At 34.8% G+C, this 20,936-nt stretch overlaps 2 protein-coding genes across 2 annotated transcripts; both read left to right on the top strand.

Annotated features, from left to right (window-relative positions):
- Positions 1 to 5,467: 5,467 nt before the first annotated feature.
- LOC143632164 (large ribosomal subunit protein eL18x-like) lies at positions 5,468 to 7,619 on the top strand. The gene is made up of 5 exons (XM_077100740.1): positions 5,468 to 5,539; positions 5,950 to 6,039; positions 6,106 to 6,234; positions 7,022 to 7,204; positions 7,323 to 7,619. Exons 1-5 carry the CDS (start codon positions 5,468 to 5,470, stop codon positions 7,476 to 7,478), a joined length of 630 nt encoding a protein of 209 aa, XP_076956855.1. The 3' UTR covers positions 7,479 to 7,619.
- A 9,394-nt stretch (positions 7,620 to 17,013) lies between these two features.
- Positions 17,014 to 20,220, top strand: LOC143632163 (protein FAR1-RELATED SEQUENCE 5-like). The gene is made up of 3 exons (XM_077100739.1): positions 17,014 to 18,731; positions 18,824 to 18,896; positions 20,047 to 20,220. The coding sequence occupies exons 1-3, from the start codon at positions 17,014 to 17,016 to the stop codon at positions 20,218 to 20,220; spliced, it is 1,965 nt and encodes a 654-aa protein (XP_076956854.1).
- Positions 20,221 to 20,936: the final 716 nt, after the last annotated feature.

The raw sequence follows: 20,936 nt of genomic DNA, 5'->3' as shown, positions 1-20,936 counted from the left end.
CCAACCTTTCGGAAAACTTAAATAATAATAAAATAATCTAAGTGCTATAGAGTTAGTAATAAATTATAATAAAATAATAACTAACTTTTAAAGTTATTCATACAATTAGTCACCATAAAATCCCACTAGAATAGTCGTTAAAGTCGTGTTTATTCTTATTTATAGTTCGTACGGATTGACCGCTTCGGTTTCCTTTGACGTTTCGAGTTATTCTTATTCCTTTTTCACTTCAATTACTAAGGTGAGTTTTTCACCACCCATTTTTTAATGTTTTAATGTTTTGGGGTAGCATATGTATCCTTATAAAAATTCAAGTATTATTTCTCCTATTAAAAAACTACAATTCGTATATGGACTTGTGTGTTACTTGTATTACTTGCACGAATATTACTTGCACGATTGGGAAGCCTCATTAAGTATGATCATACGCCCCCCTTTGCACTCTGGTCCATTTGTAAAGAGTAGAAAAGGGCCTCATTATCCAAGTACGTTGGTTGTTACCAATTGGAAAGGACCTTACTTGCGCGATTATCCAAGTACGTTGGTTGTACCAACTGGAAAGGAATTACTTGCTCGTTTACCACATGTCTATGAATTGTATGGTTTTTATGTACGTATTTAAACTGTGGAAACTCACCAGCTATATTTATAGCTGACCATATTTTATACATATGTTACAGGTACCGTGATTAGAGGATGAAGGACTAGAAGACACTTAGAATACTTAGGTTATTTAATAAACGAGACATTTGTTTTGATTATTGTCTATCTTTGATTTAAACTCGTATTATTTACTTGATTGAACTTGTGTACTTGGCTATTTAATGAATTAATGTTATTATGGTCACTTAATAGTGCCACGTGTGTTTGAGCAATCTGTACGTCACACTCGGGCGTTTCCGCTTAAGCCGGGGTGTTACAGTGTGCAACAAATAGATAAGATAAGTACAACAAAATAATTAATCTAAGCATGCTGTAAACAATTTATTAAATAGCACATAAGGCAGTTCAGATAAGCACGTATAGGGTTCCTAACATATGTTTAGGACAATTTCTAACGACCTATCTTTTAACCTTCGGCTCTGATACCAATCTGTCACACCAAACCTAAGGCGGAAATGTCAGGGCGTGATCTGATTGCTTACTGCTCGAAGATACTATCATGATATAAATGTGACAATATCTAATTAATTATTTTATTTCAATTATACACATAATATCCAAATACGGTAAACAATTTAAACATACAAATATAAGCTCAAATAAAGATTAACTTGAATATATCCTAAGATCTTGTCTACATGTCCAAACTTCAATCTTCAATACAAGCAACCTGCATATGCGTATAAAATGGAGTTTTGTCAACATAAAGTTGAGTGAGAATATCACCAGTTTTGACACAACAATATAAATAAGCATAACGTGATAAATGCGATAAATATAATGAAACCATAAACAAATATGTAGACCGTTGCCAAGAAAATCGGGCGTTGTCACCAGCGGGAACACCCACTATATGATTGATCGAATAGTAATCCCAATATACGATTGATTGAATGGTAACACAAGTAAGCAAGTAGCACGTATGTTTGATTAAATCACTCACAATAACACGTATGCATTTGTTTGAATATATATAGTACGAAATACAGATACATAAGCATATGTCCCCAAAACTTTTAAAAAAGTTGGTAAAATGGGGGAATGATAAACTCACCTTAGATTAATGGATAACGAATGTAAATACGATTAAGAGAGCTTAACGAATAAGCAAGTTGTCCACTACACGTCCAATGATATATATGATTCAGAATCTAAGCTTTTGGGATATGATAATATAAATAAAAACAAACTCGTTGCCATTGGAATCAATCCAAACGAACGTTTAGAACTCAAGTTATGTTAAATTTAAGATTTAAGCGAGCTGGTACTGACCAGAATCCGAACAGCGATTCGGAAGTCAGGTTTTGGTCAGTAGCCTTAAAATTTCGTTACGAGAATAAAAGTCTTCTGGACCGAACGTTGAATCCGACCAGAAGTATGAGAAAACGTTAAGTCAAACTAGTTGACTATTTTGTCCTTTAACGAGTTTTAAACGATTTGACCGGTCAACACCCTTCAACCATCGAAATTGATTGAAGTTTATTGACTAGGGAATATATACGAATGATTTCAATGTTTACAACTTACCCGTAAAGTGAAAGAATCAACAGAAACGATAAGTCAAAGGTCCATATGTATGCAAAGTCAACCGGTTATGAACGTATCTTCAGCCAATAAGCAAAAACCGAAGAGTTTGAGGAGGGTCAGAGGAGGGTGAAGGCTGAGAGTAGTGCTTTAGGGTTTAGGGATGATTTGTGTTTAACAAATAATGATATGTTTATATAGAATACACTAAATCGATCTAAATATGGTAACTTACTCGTTTAAGAACCGAAAGGGCCTTTAATGATTAAATCAATGTTACAAGCTGTAAATTTCGTTCTTGGTCAAGGTGTTATGTATATGGACATGTATTTTAGTTATATTAGTTTTCTTGGAGCTTAATTCACCCGATTTATGCCTAAAATAAGTGATTTGCATGCTAAAAACGAATTAGGAAACAAAATAATCAATTAATAACAAAATCAAACCAATTAATAATAAAAATTCATTTTTAATATTTAAGATAAGAAAATGGACATGTTATAATATTATATAACTTAACTTGGGGCATGAGTTTCGAGATTTGGGTCAAAAATAGTCACTGTACTTTTATAAATGCGAATTTTAGCCGTTTTAACTGATTTTAAGGGTTTTTTTAAGAACTATTTGGCATAAATGAAAGTTATGAAATTATAAAATAAGTTAAACCAAGTCGAATACCAATAAATACAAGTCTTAAATAGTTCGAAAGATCAAAATTACGTTCCCGAATCAGTTTAAACTTAAACGAATACAAATACGAAAAATCTGAGATATTACATAATGTAGCAAGAATTCACATATTACAAAAATATGTTCATGAAACAAAGTCGAGAAGTAGACAATTTATTCTTTTAAAGAATCAAATATAATATTTTGAATATTAGATCGTTAAGTTTATTTTTTAATAAAAATAGGTTTTGATTTATTTAAAATATTAATTGATGGTATTCCAATGATGACTCATGTAGATTCATTTAAGCGTGGATGTCTGGATTGGGTAACACGAAAAAAATTAATTATAGGCATTGCGAAGTGACTTTTTTTTTATCTTGATGAAAACTCCGGCTTCATTATCCATCATGACTTGAAATCATCTAGCATATTGTTGGATGGTCAATTAAATCCCAAGATTGCAGATTTTGGTACTGCAAGGTGGTTTAAACTTCAGGAAATTCACGTGAATACAATGCGTGATGCTGGAACCATGTAAGTATTATATGTGTTTGCTAAAAAAATATAGGAGACTAAGGTACTTTATTAAATTTATTTATACTTTAGACAGCCACATATATTGCCAATGCTTACACTTTATTTTTTTGTATAGTATATATATAGGGCTCCAGAATATGAATATGGCATGTACGGTGAATTTTCAGTAAAATCGGATGTCTTCAGTTTTGGGGTGATAACGTTGTAGACGATAATATGTTAAGAAAACCTAAAAATTTCATATAGGAGGGAACTTGGAACACTTGATTAGCTTTGTATGTAATCACCTTTCATTTTTTAAATTATATAATAATTGCAATATATATATATATATGATTAAAAATGAATTTCTTTTCTCACTTGAAGGCATGGAAATGTTGGCAAGATAGGACAACGGCCAGACTGATTGACCCTTTAATGAAGAATATGACATCATGCTCCTTGCACGACATTCGTAGAAGCATTCACATTGTACTGTTATGTCTACAATAAAATGTTGTTGATAGACCAACTGGGAGCTCGATTGTTAAAATTCTTTGATAGCTACTCTTCTGTACTTCCGGTTACATCCGAGCCCGCTTTTTTACAAAAAAATTATTACGAATAATAAATATCAATGGGAATTTAAATACAATTACATAATAGATTGTAATTATCTCGTTAGTTAACATTGTAATCTCTAAATATTATTATATACATTTTCAAGTAAATAATTCAAGAAAATAATTTTCCCTAATGGGTTATTTTTTCCCTAATGAGATAATATAACGATTGGTCAACTAATAGGAATGAAATAAATTATTAACTGAACTTGCTTTAAGTGTTGGGTTGATATTTACTTTTTTGTTCATTCACCCTTCTCTCAGACTATATAAGTTCTTACTTCATTTTTAACATTCTATTTTAAACAAGAAATATTGTGTATTGGTATCATATTCCAATCTAAACAACTATTGTATGTGAGTTTGTTACAAAAGATCAAATGCTAATTTTAATGTTCTGTAAACCGCGTTAGCGTGAGTTAATTACATGCATATAAAAAATTTCAAAAATTATATAAGTGGTAACTTATACAATAGAAAAGTAGCGTATTACATTAAATAAAGATGAATTTAATTTACACTTATAATTTATTAATTATGAACAAATCATAAATCTTTAAAAGTTTCCTTAACGAATACACTACAAAATGAATGGAACAACATAACGTACCTAGATATTGGGATTGTTTTGATAAACCTAATTGATTAGCACAAAACTGTAAGATATTGGTAAATACTAGGTTGTCTAATGCATTACAATATATAGAGAATGATATGTAAACCCTAATTACCTAAGGTAGGCTCGTGGGCTAACACTACATAATATAATCCAATACTCCCCCGCAGTCAGAGCGGAAGGAAACCAGAAGCTTAGATTGAAAAAAAAAACTAAAAACATAAAACATTAATAATAAGATAAATGTGCTTTGATCAACTTAGAAATCCAAACTTTTGCCAACAAATCCATATTTTGCTTGATTTTATCATCCACGGGCTTCAATGATTTATTCGTAATCCTGCAAGAAACATGTAATGCGGCGGCGCAGCTACCAAAAGAAAAAACTAACAAATTAGCAGTGTAACGGCAGACCGTAGTCTAGCAGGCGGCGCGACAGAGGACCAAAGTCCAATAAGCGGCGGACCGAAGTCGGCGGCAATAGTAGGGACCGTAGTACAATTAGCAGTGGACCGAAGTAGGCTGCAATAAATAAAACAAAAGAGTTCGGCAGCGCGAAAACAAGGAGCGGCTTGAGGAGTACGATCGGGGAGTGGAATGGTGGCTGAGATGCTGTTGTAGCATCATCAAAAGCTCAAAGTACATGTTCATGTCATGGTAGCCATGGAGAAACCTTAAAATTGTAAAACAAACACCAAAAATAAATTCGACCCGTGCATGGATCACTTCTGCTTTGTTTGGGAATCAAGATTTAATTCAAAACAATCTTGTCTTGTTGTGCAAGAATGGACAGAGCCTCACGTAAACCAACAAGATATTAAACCTTTGAATAAAATGTGCGGCTAATAAAAGGATGGTTTTGATGGCGGCGATGGACGAAAACACTAAGGGGGTGTTTGGTACAGAGAATTGGGGGGTGAGAAATGTAAATGGAAATAATTCTCTTGTTTGTTTACGAAAGAAAGAGGTGAGAAATGGAAATAAACCATTTCCATTTCCCTGATTTCTTTTCTCTAAAAAAGGCGGAGAAATCATTTCTCTAGGGTTTCATTTCTCACTTCCATTCTCTTCCTTTTCACTTCTATCACCATCCTCTAATCTCTATCTAATTACCCACCCACGCACACCACCACCATCCTCGCTTGATTTCTGCTCGAACCAGGTATGATTTTTGTTTCCCTATTCCTATTCCCTATCCTCGTAGATTTTCTGTTTCCTCTTACTAACTAGCCACCGCCGCCGCCATCGTTGTCATGGTATCGTTCATTCACCGGAACCTAGTTTCCATATGAGTTACATAACACTGCTAATCCAGTTTTTGTTTGATGATCCCAGGGTATCGATCTTGTTGCCGGAGGTAAGAGCAAGCGAACCAAAAGAACCGCCCCTAGATCCGACGATATCTACCTCAAACTCCTCGTCAAGGTATCAATCAATACACAGCTCAATTCTCATCTATTTGTTTTAATATTTTGTTTTTATTATGAACAGCTTTATCGGTTTTTGGTGAGGAGGATTGGAAGCAACTTCAACGCTGTGATATTGAAGAGGCTATTCACGAGCAAAGTTAACAAGCCTCCGATTTCACTTTCTCGTCTCATTCGTTACATGTCCGGAAAGGTATTTGTTTTTAACAGTTTATTGTAAATAGTTATTGTAACAGTTTTATTATATTTTGTTTATTAGATTTGTAAATATGAAACACTCTTCATAATGTGGTGTTATGTCTAAAATTTTGGGTTGGAACATATGAAGGTAATGCGGGAAAATATAGCCTTTTAACACTAACAATTCAGTATACTTTCCCTGTATTAATAAATTATCCTTTTGCAACTTGCAAAATTGTACCACGCATGAACTGATAAAGACTCAAAACGTTAACATTAAACACTAAAAGTTGACTAGTTTGGCTTAAAACACTTATATTGGGAGTATCGGTGTAAATTCTGACCGATATTCTGACTGATATTATACATGATGACCTATAATCGAGATACCACAGAAATTGATTCCATAGGTTGCAACGCTTCTTTTCATTTTTAATCATAGACATTTTAGTTTCTTCAAATCAGAATTATGTGAGTGTGATTTGTTTTTGTTTAAGAGTTTTATTCTATACAGAGTTAATTAATTTCTGGCTGTTAATAATAGTTGAAAAGTAATTGTATGATCTTCTAAGTATGCTAGATTGTTATTGGAACATATTGAATATGGTGAATGTCTGAGGTTTTTGATTTCTATGATTTGGTGTTGCTGCCATATAAAATTATAGTTGGAACACTTGCTTCGAAGTTTAATGTAGGTCAACATTTTAGTTTCATCAAATAGTAATGCTGTGAATATAATTTGTCATCTAAACTGTTTGTTTCTTCCTGTAGCATGATTCTGATTTTTTTTGTTTAATTAGGATGACAAGATTGCTGTGGTTGTGGGAACCGTTACAGATGATGTTAGGGTTCATGAAATCCCATGCTTCAAGGTTGCCGCACTGAGGTTCACCGAGACTGCAAGGGCAAGGATCGAGAAGGCAGGTGGAGAGTGTTTGACCTTTGACCAGCTGGCTCTTCGTGCCCCTCTTAGCCAGAACACTGTATGTGTTATTTTTTAATTTATATTGTTTTAGAATGGCAAATTGTATTTTTGTAGTCTTTATTAAGATTCATTGACTGAAAGATAATTCATGTTGACAAATTGGTTGTGTGATGCAGGTTCTTCTAAGAGGTCCAAAGAGTCGTGAAGCACTTAAGCATATGGGTCCTGGTGCTGGTGTACCACACAGTCACACCAAGCCCTATGTGAGGTCAAAGGGACGGAAGTTTGAGAAGGCGAGAGGTAGAAGGAACAGCAGGGGATTTAGAAACTAAGTTATTGTTTCTAAATTTTAATTTCCAGATTTCAATTATTGTGTTTTTGATCATCAGACTTTTAGTTGTTTGCATACTTATGAAAGTTTTGCTGTTGACAATTGACATCCATTTTTCTTTTGGTTATGAAGTTGGAGATTTTGGACTTCTGGTTTAGGCTGCTATTTTTTATAAAATTATTGGAATGGTTTAGGCTGCTACTTTTTATGAAGTTGGAGATTTTGGACTTCTGGTTTAGGCTGCTATTTTGTATGTGAATTGGTTTGATCAATGCATATTTTGGTTGGAATTTATGCATCTTTTTATATGTTTTTTTATTTTTTAATAAATATTTGTTATGAATAAAATACTTGTGCTAATGATAAAGTTGATATAATTCTCTGTTTATTTTCTATGTACCAAACAAGAGAAATGATTCTCAGCTATATTTCTCTACTGAAATCTCTGTACTACCAAACAGAACAGTCAATTCTCATTCTCCAGACCAATTCCCTTTCTCTGCAATTCCATTTCTCTATTCCATTTCTCTACAATTCCATTCTCTGTACCAAACACCCCCTAAGATAAGTGATAACAAAGCTTTATTTGAATGAAAACTAAATATAGAAAAGAAGAAACGAAACTGATAAACGAAGGTGGGACAGGGAGGCGGCGATGGTGGCACGCCGCCCTGTCTAGGGTTTGAACTCGATGGCGACAGCTAAGGTTTGTTTGTGTTTGGGGCAACGAAAGTGGTAGAGGTTGGCTGTGATACCATATAAGATATTGGTAAATACTAGGTTGTCCTCATTAATAATAATGCATTACAATATATAGAGAATGATATGTAAACCCTAATTACCTAAGGTAGGCCCATGGGCTAACACTAAATAATATAATCCAATAAAAACATATGATTCAAAACGAATTAATGTTTAAGTGAGTGTATTATATTTATAACATGATAGACCTTGTAAAATGTTACGAATTTTGTTTACATTAATGCATTTCAAAACTAAGCTTCAACTATTTAGAGGAGAGATTAAAGTGTACATGGAAAATGATTAAAGTGTAGAGAAAAAGAAGAGCTTAACAAAGTAAATTATTAATTTAATTTTGAATTATTAAATTGTAAAGATATTTTAAGAATCCTAGTTATTTTTACAAAGCGGTAAAATTAACCAATAGAAAGTTTATATTTCTTTAATAGTATATATATATATAATGACATTTGGTTAATATTTATATAATGCACTTGATGCTTTATGCTCCTACTATTAAATGCTAAATAAAGGTTGTAGTTTCAAGTTTTATGTTTAGTATATATTAACTAACTAATTACTTATTAGATTATGGCCATATACATTATACATGTAATATATAAACTTTTCAAATCGATTTCTCGTATTGACATAATGCATAACCACATGTTTACAACGATCGAAAACTGGAAACTTTATTTAAACGATTATGTTTACAAAATACCTTTTTATAAATGCTTTAAAAGCGTTAAAGACTATTTGTGTTTATAAAAATTTTGAAAGTGGTTATTGTAAACTAAGTTGTAAATAAAATATAAAATACTTTTTTTTTATCATAAACTAGTAACAAACTTTTTCTTATCAAATCCTGTGATCGTACTTGTATCATAACAAACTGATAATGATACTAATTAAAATAAAATTTGTATTGAATATCCATTTATTTATATAAAACCGTATTTTTGATCGTATAATTTATTATTATTTAATGTAGCAAGAATTCACATATTACAAAAATATGTTCATGAAACAAAGTCGAGAAGTAGACATTGTATTCTTTTAAAGAGTAAAATGTAATTGTCGGGGTATGGTACTAAGAACCCTAATTTATTGTGTTTTGGGCTTATTTTATTATATGGGCTAATACATTTGTTTTTGGGCTGAGGGGGTTTTGTGGAGGTAACCCTAACTGGGCTAGGCCCATTAGGGTACCATGATGGTGGCCATGAGGCTCCCTATATAAGGAGGTCTCCACCTCCTTATCAAGGGTTGGCAAATAGCTCAATAAGAGCCACCACCATATTTTTGTGTCTGTGAACAAGAGATCCTTTGGATTTCTTAGCGGTCACCTCCACACCCCCAAAAGTCACAGCAGATCACAGCAGTGGTCGGAGCAGAAGCAAGCAAGTCGTGGTTCGTTCATCTCGAAGTCCGTGGAAACATCGTCATGGGTCAGGTCAGATTCATTTCACGTTTCTACATTTGGCGCCATCCGTGGGACGGCAATGAACCACACTTCGCTTCTCGTTTCGGCCCTCAGATCTGTCCATCAGCATCTCAGATCTACGGATCTGTTCATCAGATCTACGGATCTGTTCATCAAGATCTACAGATCTGTTCATCAAGATCTCAGATATACGGATCAATATTCCAGATCTGTTCATCAATATTCCAGATCTGTTCATCAATATCTCAGATCTGTTCATCAATATTCCAGATCTGTTCATCGATATCTCAGATCTACGATTTCTTCTCTCAGATATGTTCTTCCGTAGATCTAAAAAATATTTCCAGATCTGGAAATACTATCAGATCTGTTGGAAGAAATACACAGGAAGAAATACTATCGGATCTGAACAATGATCTGGAAATACACAGGAAGAAATACCCGATATTTTGGGGAAAACCCTCATATCTGTGCTGAATCAGATCTGGGTTCGCTCACGCATCAAGCATGCTCACGCATCAAGCATGCTCAAACATCAAGTATGCTCACGCATCGATGCTCAAGCATCAAGCATGCTCACGCATCGATGCTCAAGCATCAAGCATGCTCAAGCCTCAAGTATGCTCACGCATCGATGCTCACGCATCGATGCTCAAGCATCAAGCATGCTCAAACATCAAGCATGCTCAAGCATCTGAGTATGCTCACGCATCGATGCTCAAGCATCAAGCATGCTCAAACATCAAGTATGCTCACGCATCGATGCTCAAGCATCAAGCATGCTCACGCATCGATGCTCAAGCATCAAGCATGCTCAAGCCTCAAGTATGCTCACGCATCGATGCTCACGCATCAAGCATGCTCAAACATCAAGTATGCTCACGCATCGATGCTCAAGCATCAAGCATGCTCAAGCATCAAGCGTGCTCAAGCATCAAGTATGCTCACGCATCAAGCATGCTCAAACATCAAGCATGCTCAAACATGCGCGCAGGCACCGAGCGCGCGAAAGGTCAACCCACAAGATACAGACCGAGGCTTAAAATCAAGATGTCATGGACAGCCAAAACCTATGCTCATGGCGCATAGCACATGCTCAAGCATCAAGCATGCTCAAACATTTGCATGCTCACGCATCGATGCTCAAGCATCAAGCATGCTCAAGCATCAAGCGTGCTCAAGCATCAAGTATGCTCACGCATCAAGCATGCTCAAACATGCGCGTAGGCACCGAGCGCGCGAAAGGTCAACCCACAAGATACAGACCGAGGCTTAAAATCAAGATGTCATGGACAGCCAAAACCTATGCTCATGGCGCATAGCACATGCTCAAGCATGCTCAAGCATCAAGCATGCTCAAACATTTGCATGCTCACGCATCAAGCATGCTCAAGCATCAAGCATCCTCACGCATCGATGCTCAAGCATCAAGCATGCTCAAACATCAAGCATGCTCAAACATCTAAGTATGCTCACGCATCGATGCTCAAGCATCAAGCATGCTCAAACATCAAGCATGCTCAAACATCAAGCATGCTCACGCATCACGCATGCTCACACATCACAGATGCTCACGCATTCAAAATCTCTAGATCATGCGCGCCACCGCGGATCAACTTCGGATTCCGCATGCGCGCTCCCGGCGATCACTCTTCGCCACAGCGGTTTGCATTCGCGCCACCGCATACATGTTTCACACTTCCTTTTATTAATTTGAGCAATATGACAACATTATATTGACATCAAACTAAAAATAAAACGAAGTAAAACATACATGCGCGAGCTTCAAGCTCAAACGCGTTGACGAGTCTTAACTCTAAAACGTCAGGGCCTTAGCCCAAAAATATGAGCCTTAGCTCAAACTTAAAAGTTGGGAATCCTCTTAAACCCACAGGCCTCGCGCCAAGGGCGGAATACTCATAAACCCACAGGCCTCGCGCCAAGGGTGGAATACATAGACCCACAGGCCTCGCGCCAAGGGTGGAATACTCAGACCCACAGGCCTCACGCCAAGGGTGGAATACTCATAAACCCACAGGCCTCGCGCCAAGGGTGGAATACTCATAAACCCACAAGCCTCGTGCCAAGGGTGGAATACTCAGACCCACAGGCCTCGCGCCAAGGGTGGAATACTCATAGACCCACAGGCCTCGCGCCAAGGGTGGAATACTCATAGACCCACAGGCCTCGCGCCAAGGGTGGAATACTCATAAACCCACAGGCCTCGCGCCAATGGTGGAATACTCATAAACCCACAGGCCTCGCGCCAAGGGTGGAATACTCATAAACCCATATGGCTACGCGCCATACTAAAAGGTTCGGCCACGAACCGCGCAAGCACCTGTGACATCATTATTATTATCTGGCCGTTTGTGCCTCCATTATTATTTTGAAGACAAGCCGGGATAGTCATCCTGCGCAGAAGAGGCCCTTGTCGGCCAGTCATTATCATCATATTACAGCTCGTAAGCCGTCTTGCGCGCCAGCTTAATTATTCTACAAGCTCGTAAGTCGCCTTGCGCGCCAGCTTCATTATTCTACAAGCTCGCAAGTCGCCTCGCGCGCTAGCTTCTTTATTATTACAGCTCGTAAGTCGCAATGCGCGCAGGCTCTCATTATTCTACAAGCTCGTAAGTCGCCTCACGCGCCAGCTTTATTATTTTACAGCTCGTAAGCCGCCTTGCGCGCCAGCTTCATTATTCTACAAGCTCGTAAGTCGCCTTGCGCGCCAGCTTCATTATTCTACAAGCTCGTAAGTCGCCTCGCGCGCCAGCTTCTTTATTATTACAGCTCGTAAGTCGCCATGCGCGCAGGCTCTCATTATTCTACAAGCTCGTAAGTCGCCTCACGCGCCAGCTTTATTATTCTACAGCTCGTAAGTCGCCGCGCGCGCCAAGCTTTATTATTCTTAGCTCGTAAGTCGCCGCACGCGCCAGCTTTATTACTCTCAGCTCGTAAGTCGCCTCGCGCGCAGGCTTTTATTATTCTCAGCTCGTAAGTCGCTTCGCGCGCAGTCTTTTGTTATTATTATAGCTCATAAGTCGCCTCGCGCGCAAGCTTTATTATCAGGCCCCGCGCCACTATTATTATGATGCGTGCTATATCTTATTCATACTAGTGCACCATCATCATCGTAAGGATCACATGTCACCATCATGGAGAAAACCTCCCAAAACTCAAAGACAAGGCCGAAGAAAAGGGAAGAAACCGCCTCACGATCTAGCACACCTTATAAAGTCCAGTGCTCCACCTAAACGCTTGCACGCCTAGGAGCAACACTGGACTTGGGGGGCTTGTCGGGGTATGGTACTAAGAACCCTAATTTATTGTGTTTTGGGCTTATTTTATTATATGGGCTAATACATTTGTTTTTGGGCTGAGGGGGTTTTGTGGAGGTAACCCTAACTGGGCTAGGCCCATTAGGGTACCATGATGGTGGCCATGAGGCTCCCTATATAAGGAGGTCTCCACCTCCTTATCAAGGGTTGGCAAATAGCTCAATAAGAGCCACCACCATATTTTTGTGTCTGTGAACAAGAGATCCTCTGGATTTCTTAGCGGTCACCTCCACACCCCCAAAAGTCACAGCAGATCACAGCAGCGGTCGGAGCAGAAGCAAGCAAGTCGTGGTTCGTTCATCTCGAAGTTCGTGGAAACATCGTCATGGGTCAGGTCAGATTCATTTCACGTTTCTACAGTAATATTTTTAATATTAGATCGTTAAGTTTTTTTAATAAAAATAGGTTTTGATTTATTGAAAACATTAATTGATGGTATTCCAATGATGACTCATGTAGATTCATCTAAGCGTGGATGTATGGATTGGGTAGCATGAAAAAAAATAATTATAGGCATTGCGAAGGGACTTTTTTTTTCTTTTATCTTGATGAAGACTCCGGCTTCATTATCCATCGTGACTTGAAATAATCTAACATATTGTTGTATGGTCAATTAAATCCCAAGATTGCAGATTTTGGTACTGCAAGGCTGTTTAATCTTGAGGAAACTCGCAGGAATACAATGCGTGCTGCTGGAACCATGTAAGTATTATAGGTGTTTGCTAAACAAATATAGGAGGCTATGGTACTTTATTAAATTTATTTATACTTTAGACAGCCACATATATTGCCAATGCTTACACTTTATTTTTCTTAAATAGTATATATAGGGCTCCAGAATAAGGCATGTATGGCGAATTTTCAGTAAAATCGGATGTCTTCAGTTTTGGGGTGATAATGTTGGAGACGATAATATGTTATCAAAACCTACATTTTCATATAGGAGGGAACTCGAAACACTTGATTAGCTTTGTATGTAACCACCTTTCATTTTTTAAATTATATAATATTTGCAATATATATATATATAATTGATTAAAAATGAATTTCTTTTCTTGCCTACATTTTCATGCCCGCAAGTGAGAAAAGAATTTCATTTTTAATCATATATATATATATATATATATATATATATATATATATATATATATATATGGGAGATACCTTTGAGTTTTAAAAACTCGAAAGAACTCAGTGTAACGTTTTTTTTTTCGAATTTTTTTTACACATGCGTAATATATGTAAGTTACATACACGTAAAAAAATTACATAATTTTTTACGCACCGAGTCGACTTTTTACACATGTGTAACGGACGTAAAAGTTAGTGTAACCACTTATATCTTTATTCTCTCTCCTACTTTGACTTGTTTGTCAGATTTAATCTTAACCACATATTCCATTTTATTTAATTAAATGTGGCCTAGGATCAAGTTCTTAAGTTCCTAAAACTCAACATAGTTCTCAAAAAATCTCTCCCCTATATATATATATATGTCGGGGTATGGTACTAAGAACCCTAATTTATTGTGTTTTGGGCTTATTTTATTATATGGGCTAATACATTTGTTTTTGGGCTGAGGGGGTTTTGTGGAGGTAACCCTAACTGGGCTAGGCCCATTAGGGTACCATGATGGTGGCCATGAGGCTCCCTATATAAGGAGGTCTCCACCTCCTTATCAAGGGTTGGCAAATAGCTCAATAAGAGCCACCACTATATTTTTGTGTCTGTGAACAAGAGATCCTCTGGATTTCTTAGCGGTCACCTCCACACCCCCAAAAGTCACAGCAGCGGTCGGAGCAGAAGCAAGCAAGTCGTGGTTCGTTCATCTCGAAGTCCGTGGAAACATCGTCATGGGTCAGGTCAGATTCATTTCACGTTTCTACAATATATATATGTATGTATAAAAGTGAAAAATGAATTTCTTTTCACACTTGTAGGCATGGAAATGTTGGCAAGATAGGACAACGGCCAGACTTATTAACCCTTTAATGAAGAATATGATATCATACTCGTTGCATGACATTCGTAGAAGCATTCACATTGTATTGTTATGTCTACAAGAAAATGCTGTTGATAGACCAGCTGCGAGCTTGATTGTTAAAATTCTTTGATAGCTCCTCTTCTGTACTTCCGGTTCCATGCGAGCATGCATTTTACCAAAAAATTATTACGAATAATAAATATCAATGGGAATTCAAATACAATTACAGAATATATTGTAATTATCTCGTTAGTTAACATTGTAATCTCTAAATATTGTTATGCACATTTTCAAGTAAATAATTTTCCCTAATGAGTTATTTTTTCCCTAATGAGATAATATAACGATTGGTCAACTAATAGGAATGAAATAAATTATTAACTGAACTTGCTTTAAGTGTTGGGTTGATATTTACTTAATTATAAACTATTTAATTCATTCACCTTTCTCTCAAACTATATAAGTTCATACTTTATTTCTAGCATTCTATTTCAAACAAACAATATTGCGTATTGGTATCATATCCCAATCTAAACAACAATTGTATGTGAGTTTGTTACAAAAGATCAAATGCTAATTTTAATGTTCTGTAAACCGCGTTAGCGTGAGTTAAATACATGCATATAAAAAATTTCAAAAAATTATTTAAGTGGTAACTTATAAAATAGAAAAGTAGCTTATTACATTAAATAAAGATGAATTTAATTTACACTTATAATTTATAAATTAAAAACAAATTATAAATCTTTAAAAGTTTCATTAACGAATACACTACAAAATGAATGGAACAACATCACGTACCTAGATATTGGGATTGTTTTGATAAACCTAGTGGATTAGCACAAAACATATGATTCAAAACAAATTAATGTTTAAGTGAGTGTATTATATTTATTACATGATGGAGCTTATAAAATGTTATAAATTTTGTTTACATTAACTCTTTTCAAAACTAAGCTTCAACTATTTAGAGGAGAGATTAAAGTGTACATGGAAAATGATTAAAGTGTAGAGAAAAAGAAGAATTTTACAAAGTAATTTATTAATTTTGAATTATTAAATTGTAAAGATATTTTAAGAATCCTAGTTATTTTTACAAAGCAATAAAATAACCAATAGAAAATTTATATTTCTTTAATAGTATATATATATATATATATAATGCACTTTATGATACTTTTCATACATATAGCAAATTAGTAAGGGTCATAACTATATCATTTTTATCTAATAAATACCGTAACATCTATATTATGTAAATAATCTTAAAAATTATCTTGTGATGCTTATGCCATATAATGTGGTTATGCATTATTTCAATACGAGAAATCGATTTGAAAAGTTTATATATTACATGTATAATGTATATGACCATAATCTAATAAGTATTTAGTTAATTAATAAATACTAAACATAAAACTTGAAACTACCATCTTTATATAGCACTCAATAATATGAGCATAAAGCATTATATATAGGGGATAGTGAATATGGGGCTGTTATATACCCAAGTTAAATGTAAAACTATCAAAACTATGTAGTTTTGATTAAATCTAATTAAACCCCTTATTTCCCATTTTTCCTTTTATCATTCCAACCCTAATTTTCCCCATCGATGATGTTTCTTCTACACGGTGGCCATCTTCTTCTTCTCTAATCCTCCTCTGCGTTTATGATTAAGGTTAGTGAAAAACGAATTCTAAATTAATTATGTATGTGTAAACAGAACTACGAAACAGTTTTGTTGATTTGCATTTGAATAGAGTTTTTTTCGTCATTACTAGAATATCAATTTTATGCATGTTGGATCGTGAAGAATATGGTTCACTTTCTTCTGAATAGTTTTGTCATCATTATTATCACGTTTAAATAATATTCACTTTCTTGTTTCTAGTTGGATGTGAAGAATATGGTTCTTCAATTATAGATATCAATTTTCTTTGCTTATTTTTTCATACTATTAATTCGTTTCACACAAACTAAATATAAGTTTTTTCTTTTGTTAATGTATGATAGATACAAATCAATGGATTTAGAAGTCCATGAGGAAGCTTTTGAAACAAATCTAATTGATCGTATTAATTCAGAAAGGCTTTTGGTCATTAATAGCGATTCAAATGTTGAAAGAGACATTGATTCTAGGTATGAGAAAGAGGCTAATGATGTAAAGGGAATGGTTTTCGATACTCCTGACGATGCTTATGATTTTTACAATCGATATATGTTTTCACATGGATTTGGAATACGTATTCATGCGGTTTATAAAAATAAGACAACAAATGAGCATTACCGAAAATACTATGTATGCAACAAAGAAGGTTTTAAAGATTTGAAGTGTAAAAGTTCCATGGAAAATGCTAAAAAACGTCGTAGGGATTTAAGGACCGGATGCAAAGCATGCATTCGGATTTCAAAAGGTAAAGATGGGAAATGGTTCGTGGATATTTTTAACAATTCACACAATCATGAACTGACTATTACTCCAACCAAAGTAATGAAACACCGGTCTCATGGGAAATTTCACCGCTCATTGGTTTGCAAATCTCTAATGGCGGAACTAAGTCAATCAGGGTTGAAACCTTGTCAAATCAAGAAAGTCATAAATACCATGAAAAATCCAGATGAAAATGATGTTACATCAAAGCAATGTTCCGACGTCTTAGCCAATCAACGAAAACAATACAAAGGTAAGGAGTTTTACGGGCTTATTAAACATTTTCAAGATAAATTACTAGAAGATCCTAACCTTTATTTTGTTGTGGATTTATTTGATTATGGGTCTCCACGAAATATTTTCTGGGCTGACGGGAGATCAAGAGACTCGTATATAAAATTTAGGGACGTTGTGGTTTTTGATGTCACATACATGACTAACAAATTTAAGATGCCATTTGCACCATTTGTCGGGGTTAATCATCATGGCCAGTCTATACTTTTTGGTGGTGCACTATTGGAGAACGAAAAACAAGATACTTTTGAATGGTTATTTCAAACTTTCATAAAGTGCATGTTTGATAAGCATCCATTAGCGATAATTACAGATCAAGATAAAGCTATTTGCAATGCAATCAAAACAGCTTTTCCAAACACTCAGCATCGTTATTGTTCATGGCATATTAAGAAACATGAGACCGAACATCTTCGAGGTCTTAAAGTTCATTATAGTGACTTTGAGGAAGATCACAAACAATGGAAAAAAAGTGATACAATTGAAGAATTTGAAACTCGTTGGGAATCTTTATGTGCTAAATATAATTTTGAAAGTGGAAGTTGGTTAACAGAGATGTATAAGCAACGCAAATTATGGGCTAAAGCCTTCTTGAAAGATTGTTTTTTTGCTGGCATGACATCAAGTGGAAGAAGCGAGAGCATTCTTTCTTTCTTTGATGGTTATGTGAATTCAAATACCATGTTGAATGAGTTTGTAGTACAATATGATAAAGCTGTTGAGGCTCGAGGGGTTACCGAAGAAGATGAAGACGTTGGGTGCATGAATTCTAAGCCGAATTTTTCATCTGTGAATCCGATAGAGGCAAAAGCAGGTTCACGTTACACTAAACAGCTCTTTAAAGTATTCATGAATGAATGGACCCAAGCTACCTTCAATTTAACTCATGAGACAATAAGCAAGAGTTTAGAAGAAATCAACTATAATGTTGGACAACTGAATATTGATAAAATATATTGGAGGAATGTTAAGTTTCGTCTCTCAGATAAGTTAGATGTTACTTGTTCATGTTCAAAGTTTGAAACATATGGGATGTTATGCAAAAATATCTTATATGTATTGAAGAAAAAAATGTCCAAACCCTTCCTGATTATTATATTTTACCTAGGTGGACACTTGATACTAGATATAAGTTGACTGATTGCACTATTGGGATCGAAGACAGACATAGTGGGAATGAGGTCAGTGCACTATTGCAAACTTTTTCTACTATACAACGATCGAAAACTGGAAACTTTATTTAAACGGTTATGTTTATAAAATACTTTTTATATAAATGCTTTAAAAGTGTTAAAGATTATTTGTGTTTAAAAAAATTTTGAAAGTGGTTATTGTAAACTAAGTTGTAAATAAAATATAAAATACTTTTTTTTATCATAAACTAGTAACAAACTTTTTCTTATCAAATCCTGTGATCGTACTTGTATCATAACAAACTGACAATGAAACTAATTAAAATAAACTTTGTATTGAATATTCATTTATTTATATAAAAACCTATTTTTGATCGTATAATTTATTATTATTTAGTGTATCAAGAATTCACATATTACAAAAATATGTTCATGACACAAAGTCAAGAAGTAGACACTTTATTCTTTTAAAGAATAAAATATAATATTTTGAATATCAGATCGTTATGTTTTTTTAATAAAAATAGGTTTTGATTTATTTAAAATATTAATTGATGGTATTCCAACGATGACTCATGTAGATTCATCTAAACGTGGATGCCTGGATTGGATAACACGAAAAAAAAAATTATAGGCATTGCGAAGGAACTTTTTTTTTATCTTAATGAAGACTTCGGCTTCAACATTATCCATCGTGACTTGAAATCATCTAACATATTGTTGGATGGCCAATTAAATCCCAAGATTGCAGATTTTGGTACCGCAAGGCTGTTTAATCTTGAGGAAACTCACAAGAATACAGTGCGTGCTGCTGGAACCATGCAAGTATTATATGTGTTTGCTAGAAACATATAGGAGGCTAGGGTACTTTATTAAATTTATTTATACTTTAGACAGCTCATATATTGCCAATGCTTACACTTTATTTTCCTTGAATAGTGGATATAGGGCTCCAGAATATGGCATGTACGGTGAATTTTCAGTAAAATCGGATGTCTTCAGTTTTGCGGTGATAATGTTTGAGACGATAATATGTCAACAAAACCTGCATTTTCATATAGGAGGGAACTCGGAACACTTGATTAGCTTTGTATGTAACCACCTTCCATTTTTTAAATTATATAATATTTGAAATATATATATATATATATATATATATATATAATGATTTAAAATGAATTTATTTTCTCACTTGTAGGCATGGAAATGTTGGCAAGATAGGACAACGGCCAGATTGATTGACCCTTTAATGAAGAATATGGCGTCATGCTCGTTGCACGACATTCCTAGAAGCATCCACATTGTACTGTTATGTCTACAAGAAAATGCTGTTGATAGACCAACTACGAGCTCGATTGTTAAAATTCTTTGATTGCTCCTCTTCCATACTTCCGGATCCATCCGAGCCTGCATTTCTACAAAAAATTATTATGAATAATAAATATCAATGGGAATTCAAATACAATTACCGAATAGATTGTAATTATCTCGTTAGTTAACATTGTAATCTCTAAATATTGTTATGTACATTTTCAAGTAAATAATTCAAGTAAAAATTTTCCCTAATGAGTTAATTTTTTCCTAATGAGATAATATAACGATTGGTCAACTAATAGGAATGAAATAAATTATTAACCGAACTTTCTTTAAGTGTTGAGTTGATATTTACTTAATTATAAACTATTTAATTCATTCACCCTTCTCTCAGACTATATAAGTTCTTACTTTATTTCTAGCATTCTATTTAAAAAAACAATATTGCGTATTGGTATCATATCCCAATCTAAATAACAATTGTATGTGAGTTTGTTACAAAAGATCAAATACTAATTTTAATGTTCTGTAAACCGCGTTAGCGTGAGTTAATTACATGCATAACTGGACCATCTTGCCATTGTATCCATAACTGGACCATCTTATACATATTATTCTAATCAATCAATTCATTATATATATAACTAGACCACATTACTATCACCACACGTGCCCGAACACACTATAGGCTTTTAGTCCTTTATTGTGCTCATGCATGTGCCTTCCCTTCCATAGCACTATGTCGATCCCATAAGTATAGTATCTATCTATCGC

Source organism: Bidens hawaiensis, unplaced genomic scaffold (genome assembly GCF_021521415.1).
Source record: "Bidens hawaiensis isolate Kalapana, Puna unplaced genomic scaffold, B.hawaiensis_p1.1 tig00006365_1, whole genome shotgun sequence".
Classification (NCBI taxonomy): Eukaryota; Viridiplantae; Streptophyta; class Magnoliopsida; order Asterales; family Asteraceae; genus Bidens; species Bidens hawaiensis.
Note: the sequence above shows the minus strand (reverse complement) of the source record. Positions and strands in the feature narration are given on the sequence as shown.